The sequence below is a fragment of the Nothobranchius furzeri genome, chromosome 18, assembly GCF_043380555.1.
Source record: "Nothobranchius furzeri strain GRZ-AD chromosome 18, NfurGRZ-RIMD1, whole genome shotgun sequence".
NCBI lineage: Eukaryota > Metazoa > Chordata > Actinopteri > Cyprinodontiformes > Nothobranchiidae > Nothobranchius > Nothobranchius furzeri.
Window position 1 is genome coordinate 19,353,986 of NC_091758.1, and position 16,112 is coordinate 19,370,097.

The 16,112-nt window shown below is 40.3% G+C and overlaps 1 protein-coding gene across 5 annotated transcripts in view; it reads right to left on the reverse strand.

Moving 5' to 3' along the window:
- Positions 1-840: 840 nt before the first annotated feature.
- Positions 841-16,112, reverse strand: part of actn1 (actinin, alpha 1) — a 74,554-nt gene continuing 59,282 nt past the window's right edge. For 2 of the 5 annotated variants that reach the window (XM_015969173.3, XM_015969172.3), the window contains exons 11-22: positions 15,629-15,776; positions 15,357-15,507; positions 15,130-15,238; positions 14,774-14,914; positions 12,272-12,454; positions 11,709-11,843; positions 10,206-10,385; positions 9,711-9,857; positions 5,713-5,793; positions 5,373-5,438; positions 4,990-5,148; positions 841-1,383 (exon numbers count right to left, since the gene is read on the reverse strand). In XM_015969173.3, the coding sequence (XP_015824659.1) occupies positions 1,225-1,383; positions 4,990-5,148; positions 5,373-5,438; positions 5,713-5,793; positions 9,711-9,857; positions 10,206-10,385; positions 11,709-11,843; positions 12,272-12,454; positions 14,774-14,914; positions 15,130-15,238; positions 15,357-15,507; positions 15,629-15,776 (1,659 nt within the window). In that variant the 3' untranslated portion in view covers positions 841-1,224. The remainder of the gene's footprint in view (positions 1,384-4,989; positions 5,149-5,372; positions 5,439-5,712; positions 5,794-9,710; positions 9,858-10,205; positions 10,386-11,708; positions 11,844-12,271; positions 12,455-14,773; positions 14,915-15,129; positions 15,239-15,356; positions 15,508-15,628; positions 15,777-16,112) is intronic. The other 3 variants (XM_015969176.3, XM_015969175.3, XM_015969174.3) reach the window with 2 other exon arrangements.

The following is a 16,112-nucleotide window of genomic DNA, read 5'->3' on the forward strand; positions in this document are numbered from 1 at the left end:
AATCTAATAACTAGATGTTTTTTTCTTTTAAATTGCATCAAAAACAAGTTTGGGTCTCAGGAGGTTAAATAAGCTCAACACCAAAAACTGAATAGATTCAAACTGAACCTGTGATCACTAAAAATCACAATATATATTTTCCATCTTTTGATCTTGCAATAAAGCTACATTTATGCAAGTGATCAACGTAAATAGCCAACAATTTAACTATTACATCACGGAGGTCACTTCAGATGTTGATTATGCTACAGTACTGTAATCCAACCCCGTTCCTCGAGGGACTCCATCCAGCATGTTTTGTTGTCTCGCTCCAACACACCTGACTCAATAGTTGAATTACCTGCTCAGCACAACACACAGTTCTGCAGAAGTTTATTAATAGCCCACTGATCTAAATCAGACGTGTTAAAGCAGAAAAACCTGTAAAATAATCAGGATTTGGCACTGCTGTACTACAGGTACTTTTTGAACTATGAATAGAAATGCTCAAAAACTTGTGAACTACAACCTGTAGTTTTAATAAAACCCAATTTATCACTGGACTGTGGCAGATTATTATACGAAACCTTTTTGATAAACAAACCTGTATCATAATCATTACACACACTAGGTTGTAATATTCTGAATTAGAAAAACAATTCAATGAATAAGTATTAGTCATCCATTAAACTTCCATCAGAAAGTAGAGCCAATAAAAATATTTAAGTTTTATAACCATTACAACAGTTCTGTGTTATTTTTTTTATCAAGGATGTAGAATAGTCTGATAGCTGCACCAAGTCAGAAACTAAACACTCAAGGATGAAGCCTTCTGTGAACAGAATGACAGGAGAGAGAACAGCATCTTTAATCTTTATTACAACTTTTTCTCTTATTTCAATCAGGTGAAGAAAAATACCTTTTTTGTTCAGTATAATAAAATATGTTTACTTTATTCATTTTTTGAGGAAAAACAATGACAACAAGTAAAATAAAAACAAACAAAATAATTATTTTTCCCACTCTTTGTAAACCTGGAGAGCAGCTGCATTGCATGGAAAGCAAATAAGGTGAGGGAGCGGCGAACAGGCTGAGGGAGAAACAACATGGAGGATACGGACAAAAAGATAAGGCCAGAAACGTACAAAAACACAAGCGTGGTAGTACAGGAGTGTGGTGATTGTGTGAGAACGTGGTGGTGACTGGAGCAGGTAGGCTGGTGGTCCCGGGTCTGGAGGATAGTGTTCAGAGGTCACTCTCGCCATACAAAGCGGTGGAGAAGGACATGTAGTCAAGGGCCCCGGGGACGCCATCGGGCCCGGTGTAAGGGGCCATGCGGGCGATGCAGTACTCAGCCTGGTCCGGAGGAAGCTCCCGACGAAGTTCATCAGCTAAGATGTAGTTCTACCGAGGATTAGAGAAAAACACAAATATGGTTAAGCATGAGCAGCAGCTACAATAAACTGTTCTTATTCTTATTTTTATTCCCATCATTTATTTTCTTCCATTTCTGTTCTCAGCGCACCATAAAAGAGAACATTATTTACTAAAAGTAAAAAAATTACAATTCAGCTGCCGCATCAGAACACATCGTACAGATAAAACTTTATATTTAAATCAAAGGATGAAAAAGTTAGTTTAGACAGATGTTTTTTTACTCATTTCTGCTGCAGAATTCTAATAAATGCAGCTTGCAACACCAGAGTCCGCTACGAATGGCTTCAGTTTCAACAAAATGTGTTTGAAACGCAGCAGTTTCAGCAACTCCCCAGAAAATCCACACTAAATTAAACATTTTTAATTGTTTTGATTCCAACTGCAATAAAATTAGGAAGTTTTGTTCATCTACAATTTGAAAGCATCCCTGTACACCTCAGCAGTAAAACAGCAGATTATACCCAATAAATGTACTAATTAACAAACAGTGTTGGACAAGTTACTTCAAAACTGTAATGCATTATTTATTACTTGTTACCCTCATTTTAATGTAATTGATTACATTATAATATTACTTATTTTAAAATGTAAGGCATTACACTACTTTAGCATTAATTTAAGTTACTTTTACCAAACCAATTTCAATATGAATTAGATCATGTGATGCTCGGTGAACTCATGACACATCCAGAGGAAGGTGATGTGGTGTCTGAGCATTGCTGTTAAAAACAGTCAGATATAATAACAGTTCTTTATTAAATAAAAGCAACAACAATCTGTACTCTCAGCACGCTGCCATCTTAGATTAACTGAGCAGGGAGTGAGGTGGTGGGGGCTCCAAGCCTATATTTGCCTTGGTCCCCAAATGCCTTGATACGGCCCTGGATGTGGGACTGACTTCTGGGGTGATCTGATTCTATCACATGTATAAATATTAAATGCTTATATACTATTGCTTTTCACTGGTAAAAATGTGTATTGGGGATAAATCTACCTACTTTTTTTCTTTTCAAGCACTTTGTTTTGTTTTCTTGATTTTATTTGAATAATTTCTGGCCCTTTCTCTCTCTAACCTTCCTGCATGCTGCATGTTTTCTCCGTCTTCCAGAAAAACAGTTTCCTAGATTTCCTACTTTCTAACCAATCAGCCAAAGGGATCTACCGAACGCAAAAAAAAAAAAAAAAAAGCTTCATACGCGCTGCGCTCCAGCAGCAAATGAGTTGAAATCACCGGGCGAGGGCACAGATTACGAACTCAGCTGAGGCAAAGCACGTCAGAAAAGAACAGAAAGTACAGGGAATATGGGCTGATATGAACGATCGCAAGTGAATTATTTTGTTTTGGTGGAGCGATTTTGTGAATCTAACAGCGGCCGAGCGCAGGACGCAGCTGGAGTATTTGAGCAGTTACCGCTGCGTCCTCTCTGCTCATAGAATTCCCGCAAAGCGGAGTCCATAAATGACGTCATACATGTACAGGTGCTGGCCAGTAAATTAGAATATCATCAAAAGGTTGAAAATATTTCAGTAATTCCATTCAAAACGTGAAACTTGTACATTATATTCATGCAATGCACACAGACCAATGTATTTCCAATGTTCATTACATTTAAATTAGATATTCATAAGTGACAACTAATGAAAACTCCAAATTTGGTATCTCAAAAAATTAGAATATTCTGAAAAGGCTGAATATAGAAGACACCTGCTGCCACTCTAATCAGCTGATTTACTCAAAACACCTGCAAAGGCCTTTAAAAGGTCCCTCAGTCTTGTTTTGAAGGCACCACAATCATGGGGAAGACTTCTGACTTAACAGCTGTCCAAAAGACAATCATTGACACCTTGCACAAGGAGGGCAAGACACAAAAGGTGATTGCTAAAGAAGCTGGCTGTTCGCAGAGCTCTGTGTCCAAGCACATTAACAGACAGGCGAAGGGACGGAAAAAATGTGGTAGAAAAAAGTGTACAAGCTCTAGGGATAACCGCACCCTGCAGAGAATTGTGACGACAAACCCATTCAAAAATGTGGGGGAGATCCACAAAGAGTGGACTGCAGCTGGAGTCAGCGCTTCAAGAACCACCACGAGGAGACTCATGAAAGACATGGGATTCAGGTGTCGCATTCCGTGTGTCAAGCCACTCTTGAACAAGAAACAGCGCAAGAAGCGTCTCGCCTGGGCCAAGGACAAAAAGGACTGGACTGATGCTGAGTGGTCCAAAGTTATGTTTTCTGATGAAAGCAAGTTCTGCATTTCCTTTGGAAATCAAGGACCCAGAGTCAGGAGGAAGAGCGGAGAAGCACAGAATCCACGTTGCATGAGGTCCAGTGTAAAGTTTCCACCGTCAGTGATGGTGTGGGGTGCCATGTCATCTGCCGGTGTTGGCCCACTCTCTTTCCTGAGGTCCAGGGTCAATGCAGCCGTCTACCAGGAAGTTTTAGAGCACTTCATGCTTCCTGCTGCTGACCAACTTTATGGGGATGCAGACTTCACCTTTCAACAGGACTTGGCACCTGCACACAGTGCCAAAACCACCAGCACCTGGTTCAAGGACCATGGTATCCCAGTCCTTGATTGGCCAGCAAACTCGCCTGACCTTAACCCCATAGAAAATCTATGGGGTATTGTGAAGCGGAGGATGCAATACGCTAGACCCAACAATGCAGAGGAGCTGAAGACGACTATCAGAGCAGCCTGGGCTCTCATAACACCTGAGCAGTGCCACAGACTGATCGAGTCCATGCCACGCCGCATTACTGCAGTTATTGAGGCAAAAGGAGCCCCGACTAAGTATTGAGTGCTATACATGCACATTCTTTTCATGTTCATTCTTTTCAGTTGGCCAACATTAGAGAAACAAACATTTTTTCATTGGCCTTTAGAATATTCTAATTTTCTGAGATACCAGATTTGATGTTTTCATTGGTTGTCACCTATAAATATCAAAATTAAACGTAATAAACATCGGAAATACATTGGTCTGTGTGCATTGCATGAATATAATGTACAAGTTTCACGTTTTGAATGGAATTACTGAAATATTTTCAACCTTTTGATGATATTCTAATTTACTGGCCAGCACCTGTAGATACCGGATCTTTATTTTGAGCTTTCCGCAATTTTAATTTTTAAGAAACCCGCATCTTGATTCTGGGTTAAAAAATGCATTGTAATTACCGCGTTACTGACAATTGTACCGAGTAAATATTGCCATTTTCTTTCCCTGTAATGCCTTACATTACCACATTACAGCAAAAAGCAATGCATTACAGTAATTAATTACTTTTGTACCGCGTTACTCCCAACACTGTAAACAAAATAGGAAGAAAATGAAAAGATGGCCTGCCTCTAACAACAAAGTGCTGTGAAATAAAGAAATGAGTCCGTTTCAAACATGACCAACAATCAGATGCATCCTTTCACATTGGCAGCTTCATACTTCATGTCTGAAGGTTTCATTTTCTTGAAAACAGTTATAGTTTTCTCTGTTTTTACTTAAACATTAAATAAACTTTAAACTCATGTTAGGACTCGCCGGCGAACATCCCTACGGTCTGATGTGCTACTGTACCTTGTCCCCAGCAAGTACTTTGAAGGACGCCATGACCTGGTCTGCTGTGTCCGTGTCAGCCGTTTCGCGGGACATGAAGTCTATAAAGGCCTGGAAGGTGACAATTCCCATTCTGTTGGGATCCACTATGCTCATGATGCGGGAGAATTCATTCTCACCCTGGTGGCAACAGAGAGAACATGTCACATTTCCATCTTTTAGCTTCATGATGTGACCATATGTTTATTTTTAGGTACTGAGTGCAAATCTTCCATCATGAGTCCTTACAGAACAGAACTCTGCAGAAAAAACTGGTTTCCATTTGAAACAACATTGAATTCCATGCATTACCAATTCCAGCAGCTCTGGATACAAAATAAGTTGGAGAGAGCTCATGGCTTTACCAGGTTGTAACCCATGGAGATAAGGCAGGTTTTGAAGTCATCAGCATCCATGATTCCTGTTCTCTTCTACAAGGTCAGCAGGGCACAAACAAAACCAGGAGGGGGAGAGAAAGATGGGAGGAGGATGTGGGGATAAAGGTAGAAAAGTAAGCAGGAAAACCACAACAATCCATAATGTGGATGTTGCAAGATAAGGAAGACGAAGAAGCACATTCAGACAAGAGAGCATAGACGAGAATAAAAGGGGAAGGGATGGAAGAATAAAGGGGAAAAGTGCAAAAGGAGGAGAAAAAAAAACAGTTAAACCTCTCACCGCATGGGTGTGGCTGCGGTTAAGTACCTGTGCATCGTTGCCGATATCGAAGCCCAGGCTGATCAGGCAGGCCTTGAATTCTTCCGCGCCTAGAGTGCCCGAATGGTCCTGGTGTGTGGAAGGCCAGTGCCCGGTGAGGCGAGGCGTCGGGGCCATGCAGCAACATATACAGCAGTGTCAGTGATGGGGAGGTGGGACAAGGAGGTGGGTGAGGTGGTGTGTGGAGGGAGTGGTCCATGCACGAGGAGGGGGGAAAAGGGGTGAGGGGGTGAAGGGAGAGGGGTCATGCAAAAGAGACAGAGAACAGAGAAAAGGTGCATCTTTATTAGGATGTGGCAGGTGAACACACAGTGGCAGCAGTGCTGCCATGCTGGGCCAAGGCATTCAGAGGAGTTAATGTGCAGTGTGGCAGGCAGACCAACGGCCCTTCAGGTGGGGTTATTCATCAGTGGCACAAGTACACAATACCACACTGTATCAACTTAGAAACAGGACAACATCACTTTTCTTCATGTTTAAATGTGTAAATGAAGATTTACACATATCCAAATGCTTTCAGGATATGTAAACATGTTTAAGACCAAGTTCACTTGATTTTTAACACATTTGCAGAGGTCTTTAGTATAAATCAATGCCTTGTGAGTCGATCTCTGTCGGAAGTAAGCTCTAGCGCTCCTGATCAAGGAACTAGAAGTTAGCCACAGCAGTGGGGAGCAGGAAACAGCAGGATTTGGAGTTTTTCCTGGTTTTGGGACATCTTGCTGATGATTGGATAACAGCAACACGACTCTACCACTGACTCTTTGCTCTGCAACATTGATCTTTTATATCCACAAATAACACAAGCCTGACGGGGTTTCGTTGTGTTGTGGAGTTGCTAATGCTAATGGTTAGCTTCTACTAGCCAAGATGTGCTCTGCTCTCTCCTGGATGCTAAACCAACAACAGCCTTCCCTGTCATGAGCCAAGATGGGTGAGGCCATGAATGCTCATCGCTGTACTAATGTCACCGGCTTTTCCGATCTGAGAGTTCCCCGTTTATTGTTTATCAGCGCCTAATGCAGGAAATGGGGGTGAAAGATTGTCATGTCTGCATGTTAACCTCAGAAAGCAACCGTTCATATTTCAAAAACGGGTAAAAAACAGTTTTATCAGTGAACTTGGCCTTTAAACTACGGGGCGCTGCATATAAATGTATACATATAAAATCAGCTGCATGTTCTCCATTTGGTTAGTAAAAGGATGTCAATATCACTACGATTTTTTAAGAAATGACAGTAAGAGGAAATGTTTGAACTAGGGGTGGGACTTTAACGCATTAATTTTAATTGATTAGAAAAAAATGATTTGTTAAAACATTTTGCACATTTAATCACAGGTTGAAATTCAAAAAGGCGGAGCCTTTGTCGTTGCACGATTTCTGGGTACGCTGATTTCACTGACACACACAACAAAGCAGCCTTGCTCTGCTACTAAATTATAAGAGAAGTGCCTTGCTTGGACTGATGCAGCATTTAGGAAACACCTTGGCCTCTTATTTTAACTTGTGAAAAATGCGTCCTGAAAACTACGGAGTCCGTCACATGGACATTTTTAAGAGGTCGTCTCTGATCTCACTGCTGCTGCTGCATGCAGCGCTTGTTTTATTGATCTGCGCACCTGAAGATTTATCAAGTCCCGTAAGCTAAATTCCTAATGTAGTAACATTTGTGCAGCAGTGACATCAGACAGAATTATGTTTTGCTTTTAGTTTATGAAAGTAATCAGACAAACAGCTGGGAAAATGCTCCGTGTTCTCTACTCTAAACAGTCAAAGAACATGTCTTAAAGCAACAGTAACGCTCCTAAAACTGATAATTTTCTAAACAATTCCGTTGGTTTGCTACATTTTTCTGAGACGAGTGACTGACTATGCGTTACGTACGTTACTATAATTCAGCCACAAAGTGTGTCGAAGCGGTCGTCTGCTGATCGGAGCTAAAGGGGCGAATGTTTACATGCAGGGCCAGTGAGGAACAAGGAAGATGTGATCAGGTTGCAGACCTGGAGACCTAAAGGTTAGCTGCTGCAGGTGTGAATCTGCAGGTCTGCAGCTATACCCTTGATGTGAGAGCGGGACTTCCCATGTAAGGAATGACATCAGATTAGGGCTTGGCAATCAATCGAAAATGTATCGTTATCAAAGTTTCTGACTCTTATCATGATAATTTCCCCCATGTCAATAAAGTTGATAATAAAAAAATGAAAAGGTGTTTGTAGGTTGGCAACATTCATTTCCCTTTAAGAAGCTGTTGAGTCACGAAAAAATGTCTCAACGTAATACATGTGACAGCCCCATCTAGTGGACATATTTTGTTTCTGCGCATACCTGTAGGTATCGTCCGTTTATCGTTGGAGATGAAATCCTCAATATATCGTGATACTGATTTTAGGCCATATCGCCCAGCTCTACGTCAGATCATTAATTCGATCATTAATTCCTTAAAGTGTCTTCACCCAGTTTCAGCACTTCCTCGTCTGGGTCTGATCCAAGTTAGTAAATTTAAAGAGCGAGTCACCCTCCAAGTTAGTAAATTTAAAGAGCAAGTCACCCCCAAATCAACTTATTTTCCTGATTAACCATATACATGTGTGTCTAATTGTGCTGCAGACACGTGTAGTAGATAGTTTAGCACTTTAGTGCATTTAGTTAAAATTTAAGTTTTCTGCTTAAAACTGTCAGTGTTGTGCCGTTGTCAGGTAAAAACTCTGTACTGCAGTTGAATTTAAATCTGCCATCGCTATTGGATAAGAGGTACCCTAGAATGTTAGCTGGTACCTTATGATGTCACAATAAAGCAAATCACCCTCTACCAGAGTATTACTCCGCTCCCACTTCCGGTTTGAAAACTGCAACAAATGCTGTTGCCTAGCAGAATGAGAGGGCGGAGCCACTAACAAATACACACTCACAGGCTCACAACATCATTGAGACATCATATGGTACCAACGTTCTAGGGTACCTCTTAGCCAATAGCGATGGCAGATTTTAATTCAAAGTAATTTTACTAGATTATGAGAAATAGAAATGCTAATAAAAACACCCAATTACATATAAGTGAAACAGAAAAATTTTGAATATGGTGCAAAAGTCCATTCAACTAGACTGAGAGATCAATTAAAGGCTCAGGAACCATTTGCAGGTGTTTTCTATTTGCATTTATGAATTTTAGTGGATTGGAGTTTTGTTTCATTTAACACAGTGACATTTGAATAATTAAAAAGCATAGTTTATTTTTTTTCTCCAGAAATTAAGAGCTTGAGTTTACAAAAATATAATATCCACGTTTAACATTTGATTCTCTGCCTCATTATTTTTAATAAAAAATAGTTTGGTGGCTAATTTTCATGAATGATTAAAATGCGATTAATTAATATTTAATAATTACAAAGACTAATTAATTAGATACATTTATTTTTAATTGAAGCCCACCCCTAGTTTAAACATGATTATATATTAACACGTGAAAATATTTCAATTTAAATCTGAATATTTAGGTAAATATATTCAACATATTATGATTTGGTCTTTAGTATTGAGTTAACTTTTTTATTTACATACCTGACTAAGCAGAAACCTTTACAATTAGAAATTAAATCAAGTTCAAATTTACATTTGACTTCCTGCTGGTTCTAATTACTGCTCACAGTTTTGGGAAGTAGAGTTGGATGGCAAGCTTTTTTTTAAATGGCAATAATATCTGCTCCGGTCACATGTTCACCCTTATAAATAAAACAGTTTATGAAAGTAGGAGAGGTGGAGGTTTATAGAAGGGGTGATTAAAATATTATTAAATACGATCCATTTTATTTCATTATCCATGTAATAAAAGCTGCAGCACAACATTACTTGTTCCTGTTGTATTTATACATACATACATGCATAAATACATGCATTGCATGTATGTATTTATGCATGTATGTCCAGACATCTGACTGACCGACCGACCTGTGCAGACCTGTCTTCTGTCTGAAGCAGTACTGACCCTGTCAAAATGGTTGAAGGAAGCCCGGAACTCATTCAGCTGCTCCTGGCTGATGCCTTTGGCGTCTCGCGTCAAGATCTGGTTCTCAATTTCATTGATGGTACGGGCGATGGTGGTGAGTAACTGCTCCCAGCCCACACGGATGTGCTGCAGAGGAGAAGACGACCAAACGTTAAGAGGACATGGATATTTAAAGGGGTTTCAGAGGTAAAGACGAGTGCTCTTTGTTCAAATGATGATTAATTTTTAAATTCACTGTTTTTCATGGAGCCTGAAATTCAATTTTCTTGGCTAAAATACTAAAGTTTTCATTCTGATTACATTTTCTGCACCTTGTGCATTGTGGGTAGCCTGTGATGTCAGCATATCAGTAATCAAGGACAAAGAGTTTCCATATCAACAAAAGTTTTGTCATTTGTAGAAAACTAACTTGTTGCTTCAAGGGTTAACCAATCAGATATTTGGAATTTACAGGAATCTGATTGTCATAGTTACCTCCATGGTGTAGTTGGTGTGCTTGTTGTCGAAGATGAGAGCTTCCTGGATAAGCTGGTGGTCTCCCTCCAGCTGGTCGATCTTTGGCTTGTAGTTGACGATGCTTTTCTCGTACTGGCGGAGGTGCGTCAGCTGGTCCTCCAGGGTACCGTGCATCTCGATGGAGATGCGGCCAATTTCCTGACCAGCAAAGTAGAGAATGTGACGAGATGCTCTTGGTTTAATGTCTATCAAGTTGGTAAATAACAACAAGGTTATTTTTTTTGGTATTTCTAGGACAGTGGCTCCTAACCTGGGGGTCCCGACCCCCACAAGGAGGCGCCAAAGCCTCTCAGTGGGTCGCCAGGACCTCTCCACTTTAAGGGGTTAAAACTTCATTTATTACTTGTTATAGCCTACATTTTGCTCACATTTTTTTTCATGAGTGAAAAGTTTACTGATATTAAGACAGGAAATAATTAGTACAGAAAAGTAACACACTTTTAAGAACATTTTGCTCAGCTCACTGTTTTATTTTCAAGTGTCAAAAGTTCATTAAAGATAGGACTGGTTGATTAATCACAGCCTTTACAGTAAATACTCTAGTATAAACAGTAATATACACATTTAAGTACATTTTTCTCAGTGTATTTTTTATGTGTCAAATGTTTATTGAAAGGAATGATTGATTTATCAGTGTTTACAAGAAACAATGTGTTCAGAGAAGTAATACAAACTGTCAAGCACATTATGCTCTGTTTGGTTTTGTTAATGACTTTGTTCTGTACTGGAGCCTACTATTACTGTTATCTATTGAATCAAAGCATATTAAAATGTGCTTGAACAATTTTATCATTTCTTAATAATGTTTGTACTGGAAGAGAGAATGGGAGGGGGTGGTCAAAAATTTTACTGGTAAAAAACGGGGTCCCTTGGGAAAAAGGTTGGGAACCGCTGCTATAGGACATTAAAGTAAAAATGATCTGGTTGGTACAGAATGAAATTCTCTCAGGAAAATAAAAATCCTGGCTTTTCACATGGGTGTCATACTGACACGGTCCTTGTAGCAGGTACTTTTGAATTTGCATCTGTGTTCTGATATTTTTGTCTTGTCAGTTTTCGTGTAAGTTGGAGGTCCCAGGTTCACATCTAGGTCTGCAGTCTCTCTGCATGTCCTCCTTTTTTGTACTTTAAGGGTACAAATTTGATCCCTAAGGTACGGGTTTGGCATGTAAAAAGAAACAAATTTGTACCCACAGTTGATGGTACAAAATGGTACCATTGAAGGTACCACACCAGTTGTACCCCGAAAGGTACAATTCTGCACTTTAATATCTGAGTGTAAATGAACTTATTCTTTTAGTATTTTATGAGTTTTTGGAAGGGGGGGGGGGGGGGGGTATTTACTATAATTTGTTAAAAACAAATTCTTGACCACCAATAATGGCATATTTTTTACAACTCCTCCACGCTGGCCTCTTTCTGAACTCTGATCATTAAACTGCTGCCGGCGCTCACACCGACCTGCATCTTGTTCTGGATCCAGGGCCCGATGATGTTGGCCTGGGTGGCAAACTGCCTGCGCAGACGCTCGTTGTTCTGCTGCCGGGCGTGTTCTTCGATCAGAGCTTGGTCGCGCTGAGGCACCAGCTGCCTCACCTGCAGCGGAGGGATGGAAGAGCTCAACACAGAATGTACAACGGGGCTGGGTCGATTTGTTTAAGCAGTCCAACAGCTTCTTCTACTCTAAATGTGTAGAGCATTTATTAGGAAATTACAAAAAATACACTGATGTTTAACTAATTTCAAGCTTCGCATCACAAAATAGACCGACCTCATACTGATGTTTTACTCGTTACGTAACATTTCCCTTGTGCTCCACTTCCAAACACTTTAATTATTTAACCACATGATGAAATATCCACCAGTCCCATTTATTTTTAATTTCTATCAGAGGGTTATTTTGGCTTGATTCGACTGATGTTCAGAGATCCTGAAGAGCTGAAGAGGGAATCCAAGTGTTTGATCCTTTTATGCGATTGGTCTGTTTATCAAATAACAACACACATGCGTACGGCTCGGATTACCTTGTCCCATTTGGCATTAATCTCCTGTGGGTTGATGGTGGTGTAGGGGTTGGTGCCGGCCATGTTCACATGGTAAGTCTGCACAATTTTAGCTATCTCGTTGTGAATGCCCAGGATGGCCATGCGCTCTTTATCAGCCTCTGGCAGTGTGGCTTTGAACTGCTCGTGGGCTGTGCTCAGTCCCTAAAACACAACAAAATATGGCCTAAATAAGTCAGTCATGGAGATACTGGATGTTCAACCTCAGACTTTTGCTTTAGAACCATGATCATGCGCCTTTCCCTGCACAAAAACAGTTTTCGTGAAGAATGTCAGGCAAGAACGCGAGACCACCTTATGATGTGGGCACACATTACTGAAACTCAATGAAAATGGGAAAATAACTAAAAGAAAACAAGTTAGTTCACAAAAAAGGTATAATTTTCATATTATATATATATATATATATATATATTTATCATCACTGGCTTTAAAACAACATTAAAGAGTTTAACACTTTAGGCTATTGCTTTTAAACTGATACTAGTGGTTTTTGAGGTAAAAATGTGAACATCATCACACTGGACATCGCTCTGCTCCCCCCTGCAGACCAGAAACTGCACTTACGGATTTTATGGTTTAGGTAGGTACACTAGCATGTAGCTTTTTCAGTTTGCTGTCCCTCATCAAAAAGCACAACAGGAAGAAGAATTTTGTTTTTCATTGGCATCATGGCAGAGCCTGGAAGTAAAACTAAGAGTAAAGTCAGCACAGCCTACACTCCGTTGAGGGAGTTAAGGCTAATCATGGACTGATGGTGACCTGGCTTTGTTGCTATATGACTTAAAAGTATTAATATTTTTTGTCCAACAGAGTGGATCTTTTATCTTTGTTGTTTATTTAATATCAGTTAGCATTAGCTTTGTTAGCACTAGCAATAGCGGGCTGCGATAGCTTTGTTTACAACTGTTGCAATTCTGCCTTTAACCAGTAGGAGGGAGAAACAGGAAACTTATTCAGTGTTGCTTTAAGAAACACACTGATCGGTTGCTGTGAACGCCTGCTGCCATGCGTGGTAATCTTGCATAATGGCACCTGTCCTGTTTTTTGAGTTATGTCTAATCATGGTGCTGCCATCAATGGCTACAAATAACAGAATTCAAGTGTGTGATCAATAAAGACTTAAGATGGAAAATTATACATAAAAACAAAACGTATATCAAGTTGTGGAATCAGTGTTTTTCTAAGCTTTAGTCTTAGTCTTCATGACAAAAATGCATTTTAGTCTATAGTCTTAGTGGACAAAAATTCAAAAAGGTTTTAGTCCACAAATATTTTTGTTTTTAATTGTACAAAAATATTAAACTGAGTAATAGTCTTAAATTAATTAATAGGTCAGACGTGCACTCTGAGCTACAGGAGTGAGTTTCATAGCAACATCATTTATTTCAGGGCTATGGGACACAATCTTAGCTGCCTCAGATGTAAAACAGAATGGCATTATTTATTTTTATACTTTATTAAAAACCACTATACTGTATATAATTTATTGACGCTGATCTTTGCATTATTCTGTAGATTTTCACAAAATAAATTCATGATTTTCTTTTCATAACAGAATGGACTCTTAGGGAGCATACAGAGTATTCTACACAATATTTAAATAGAAATAAAGACATGTGTCATTTATTATTTGAGGTATCAGACTTCCATCTTAAGTGTATTTACATGTATATTTTGGCAAAGTCCTCCTACTTAAATGCAGTAATGTTTTTCCATAAGAACTGCAGTGTTGAGTCTACACAATTAATATAGATAACCCAGTTCTGATCCTGAGAATCAACAGTGATGCTCATTAACATTTAGATGGGCTTAAACCCTTTATTAGGAACCAGGGAGCACAGAGAGACACACTGGCTTTAAAATATTCGTCATTTCTATAATTTATCTGCCCAAAATCATGACTTTTTCAGGAAGTAGACGGCAAATAAACGTGTTAATTTTACGAATGGATTTAAAAGTAGCCTCGTCACTCCTAGTAGCACCAATGAGCGGCTGCGCGCTGTGCGTTCATGCGGGAGTGACGAGTGAAGTTGGCTTCAAACCCACATCAAATAGAGTGGTTAGTGCTGCGTTTGTGCTGGATTTCTGATGAGGGTGGGGGGGCCAACTTCACTCAGCTGCTGAAGCAGGTCCGCCCAGCAGAATACGTGCGTCGCCTGCAGCTGGTGGGACACGGACAGCAGCACAGTTACTTTTGTGAGACGGGCAGAATTTTTCCTTTTGAGCATGATTTTCATCTAGTCTCTGCAACATAACTCCCACACGTCGTCGTGTTTTTGTCACCAAAGAGCTATTTTTAGTTTGTCAGCGTCTCGTTTTCTTCATGAGAAAAAGGCGCGTCAACAACTTTATTGTTGTTAATGAAAAAACACTGTGTGGAAACTTAAATCCTCAATTCGACCAGATCCATGAGACACGACATCTCTCTCATTTCCAGCTCAATTTTCCATCCTTGCTCACCTGGATTTCCTCTATGGTGTGGACGATGAAGGTGTCCTGCAGGTCCTCCATGGCGCCCTCCATCCAGTTGTTGAATGGAGCTGCTCTTTTGGCAAACTCAAGGTACAGTTGGTCGATGGTTTCAAGCAGCTTCTCAGTTCTCTGTTCAGCATGAAAAATACAGCAGATTCGCAACGATCAGGTGGACTTGGGGGGATATGTTCTTATGAAATAAAACAGACACTTTGACTCATAGCCGTGTTTTCTTTAAAAGAAAATAAAAAGCTGCAGAAAACAAAGATGTGAAAAATAAAAGACACTTGACTCTAAGGTTTCCGATCCCTGAGGACTCCCCCAGAATTTCTCATCCCACTCACCTGCAGAGCCTCGTTGCGTTTCTGGGACAGAGCTCCCAGTGAGTCCCATTGATCGCAGATCCTCTGGCAGCGAGCGTTAACGCTGGGGGAGTCGTAGTAGTCCAGCTCGCTGCAGAACAAAACGGGAGATTTATCATCATTATCTGCATCACAGCAGCTTGTAGTCACATTAATCATCTTTATGTGGCCGTTTAGAGCCTGTCCACTCTAGTTTTTTTATGTCTTACTTTAACTCCTGGGCAATAGCTGCAATCTGCTCCACGCGGTCCTGATGTGCAGCCAGGTCGCTCTCAAAGGCCTCGTGTTTCTTCAGCAGGGCCTTGATCTCCGACAGAGAGGCCGTCTCGTAGTCCCGCTTCTGCAGCAAGTCCTCCTTACCTGAGACACAGGGCAAGGTTCAGAGCAAATGCAACATCAAGAGGGATGTTAAAGTGTCACACACTCCAGCTCCACATGCAAAGAACTATACGTTATTTTAAAACATCCACACGTTCCCAACCTTCGGTCCAGGCTTCGTGAATCGCCGCTTTCTGGCGGAATTTCTCAGCTAGGTGGTCGAGTCTCTCCAGCCTGCGAATCTCGTTGAGGAGCCACTCTTCGTAGCCCTTCTCTGCTCCCTCCAGGTTTCCCCAGGCGTTGTTAATGTCCTGCACGGGGTCAGAGAATACCGGAGAACTTCGGTGAATAAACACTTCTGAATTAGACTGGGATGGAAAAGCGGATTCCTCAGGATCTGACTCTCTTCATTAATACAACTATTTAAAGCTAAATTTGGACAGACCTGCTGTGAAAGCTGCATTAGAGTTCATTCAATATTATATGGCTACTTAACTAGAATCCAGTGTAAATTCTGTTGTTGCACTTAAACGGTTTGTAAGTCGATGCAGCTCTTTGGCCAACGTCACTCATTAAAGCTGCAAAGAAGTTTTGTTTAAAATTTTTTTGCACAAAGCAAAACTAGATCTGAAACTTTCAGATCTCAC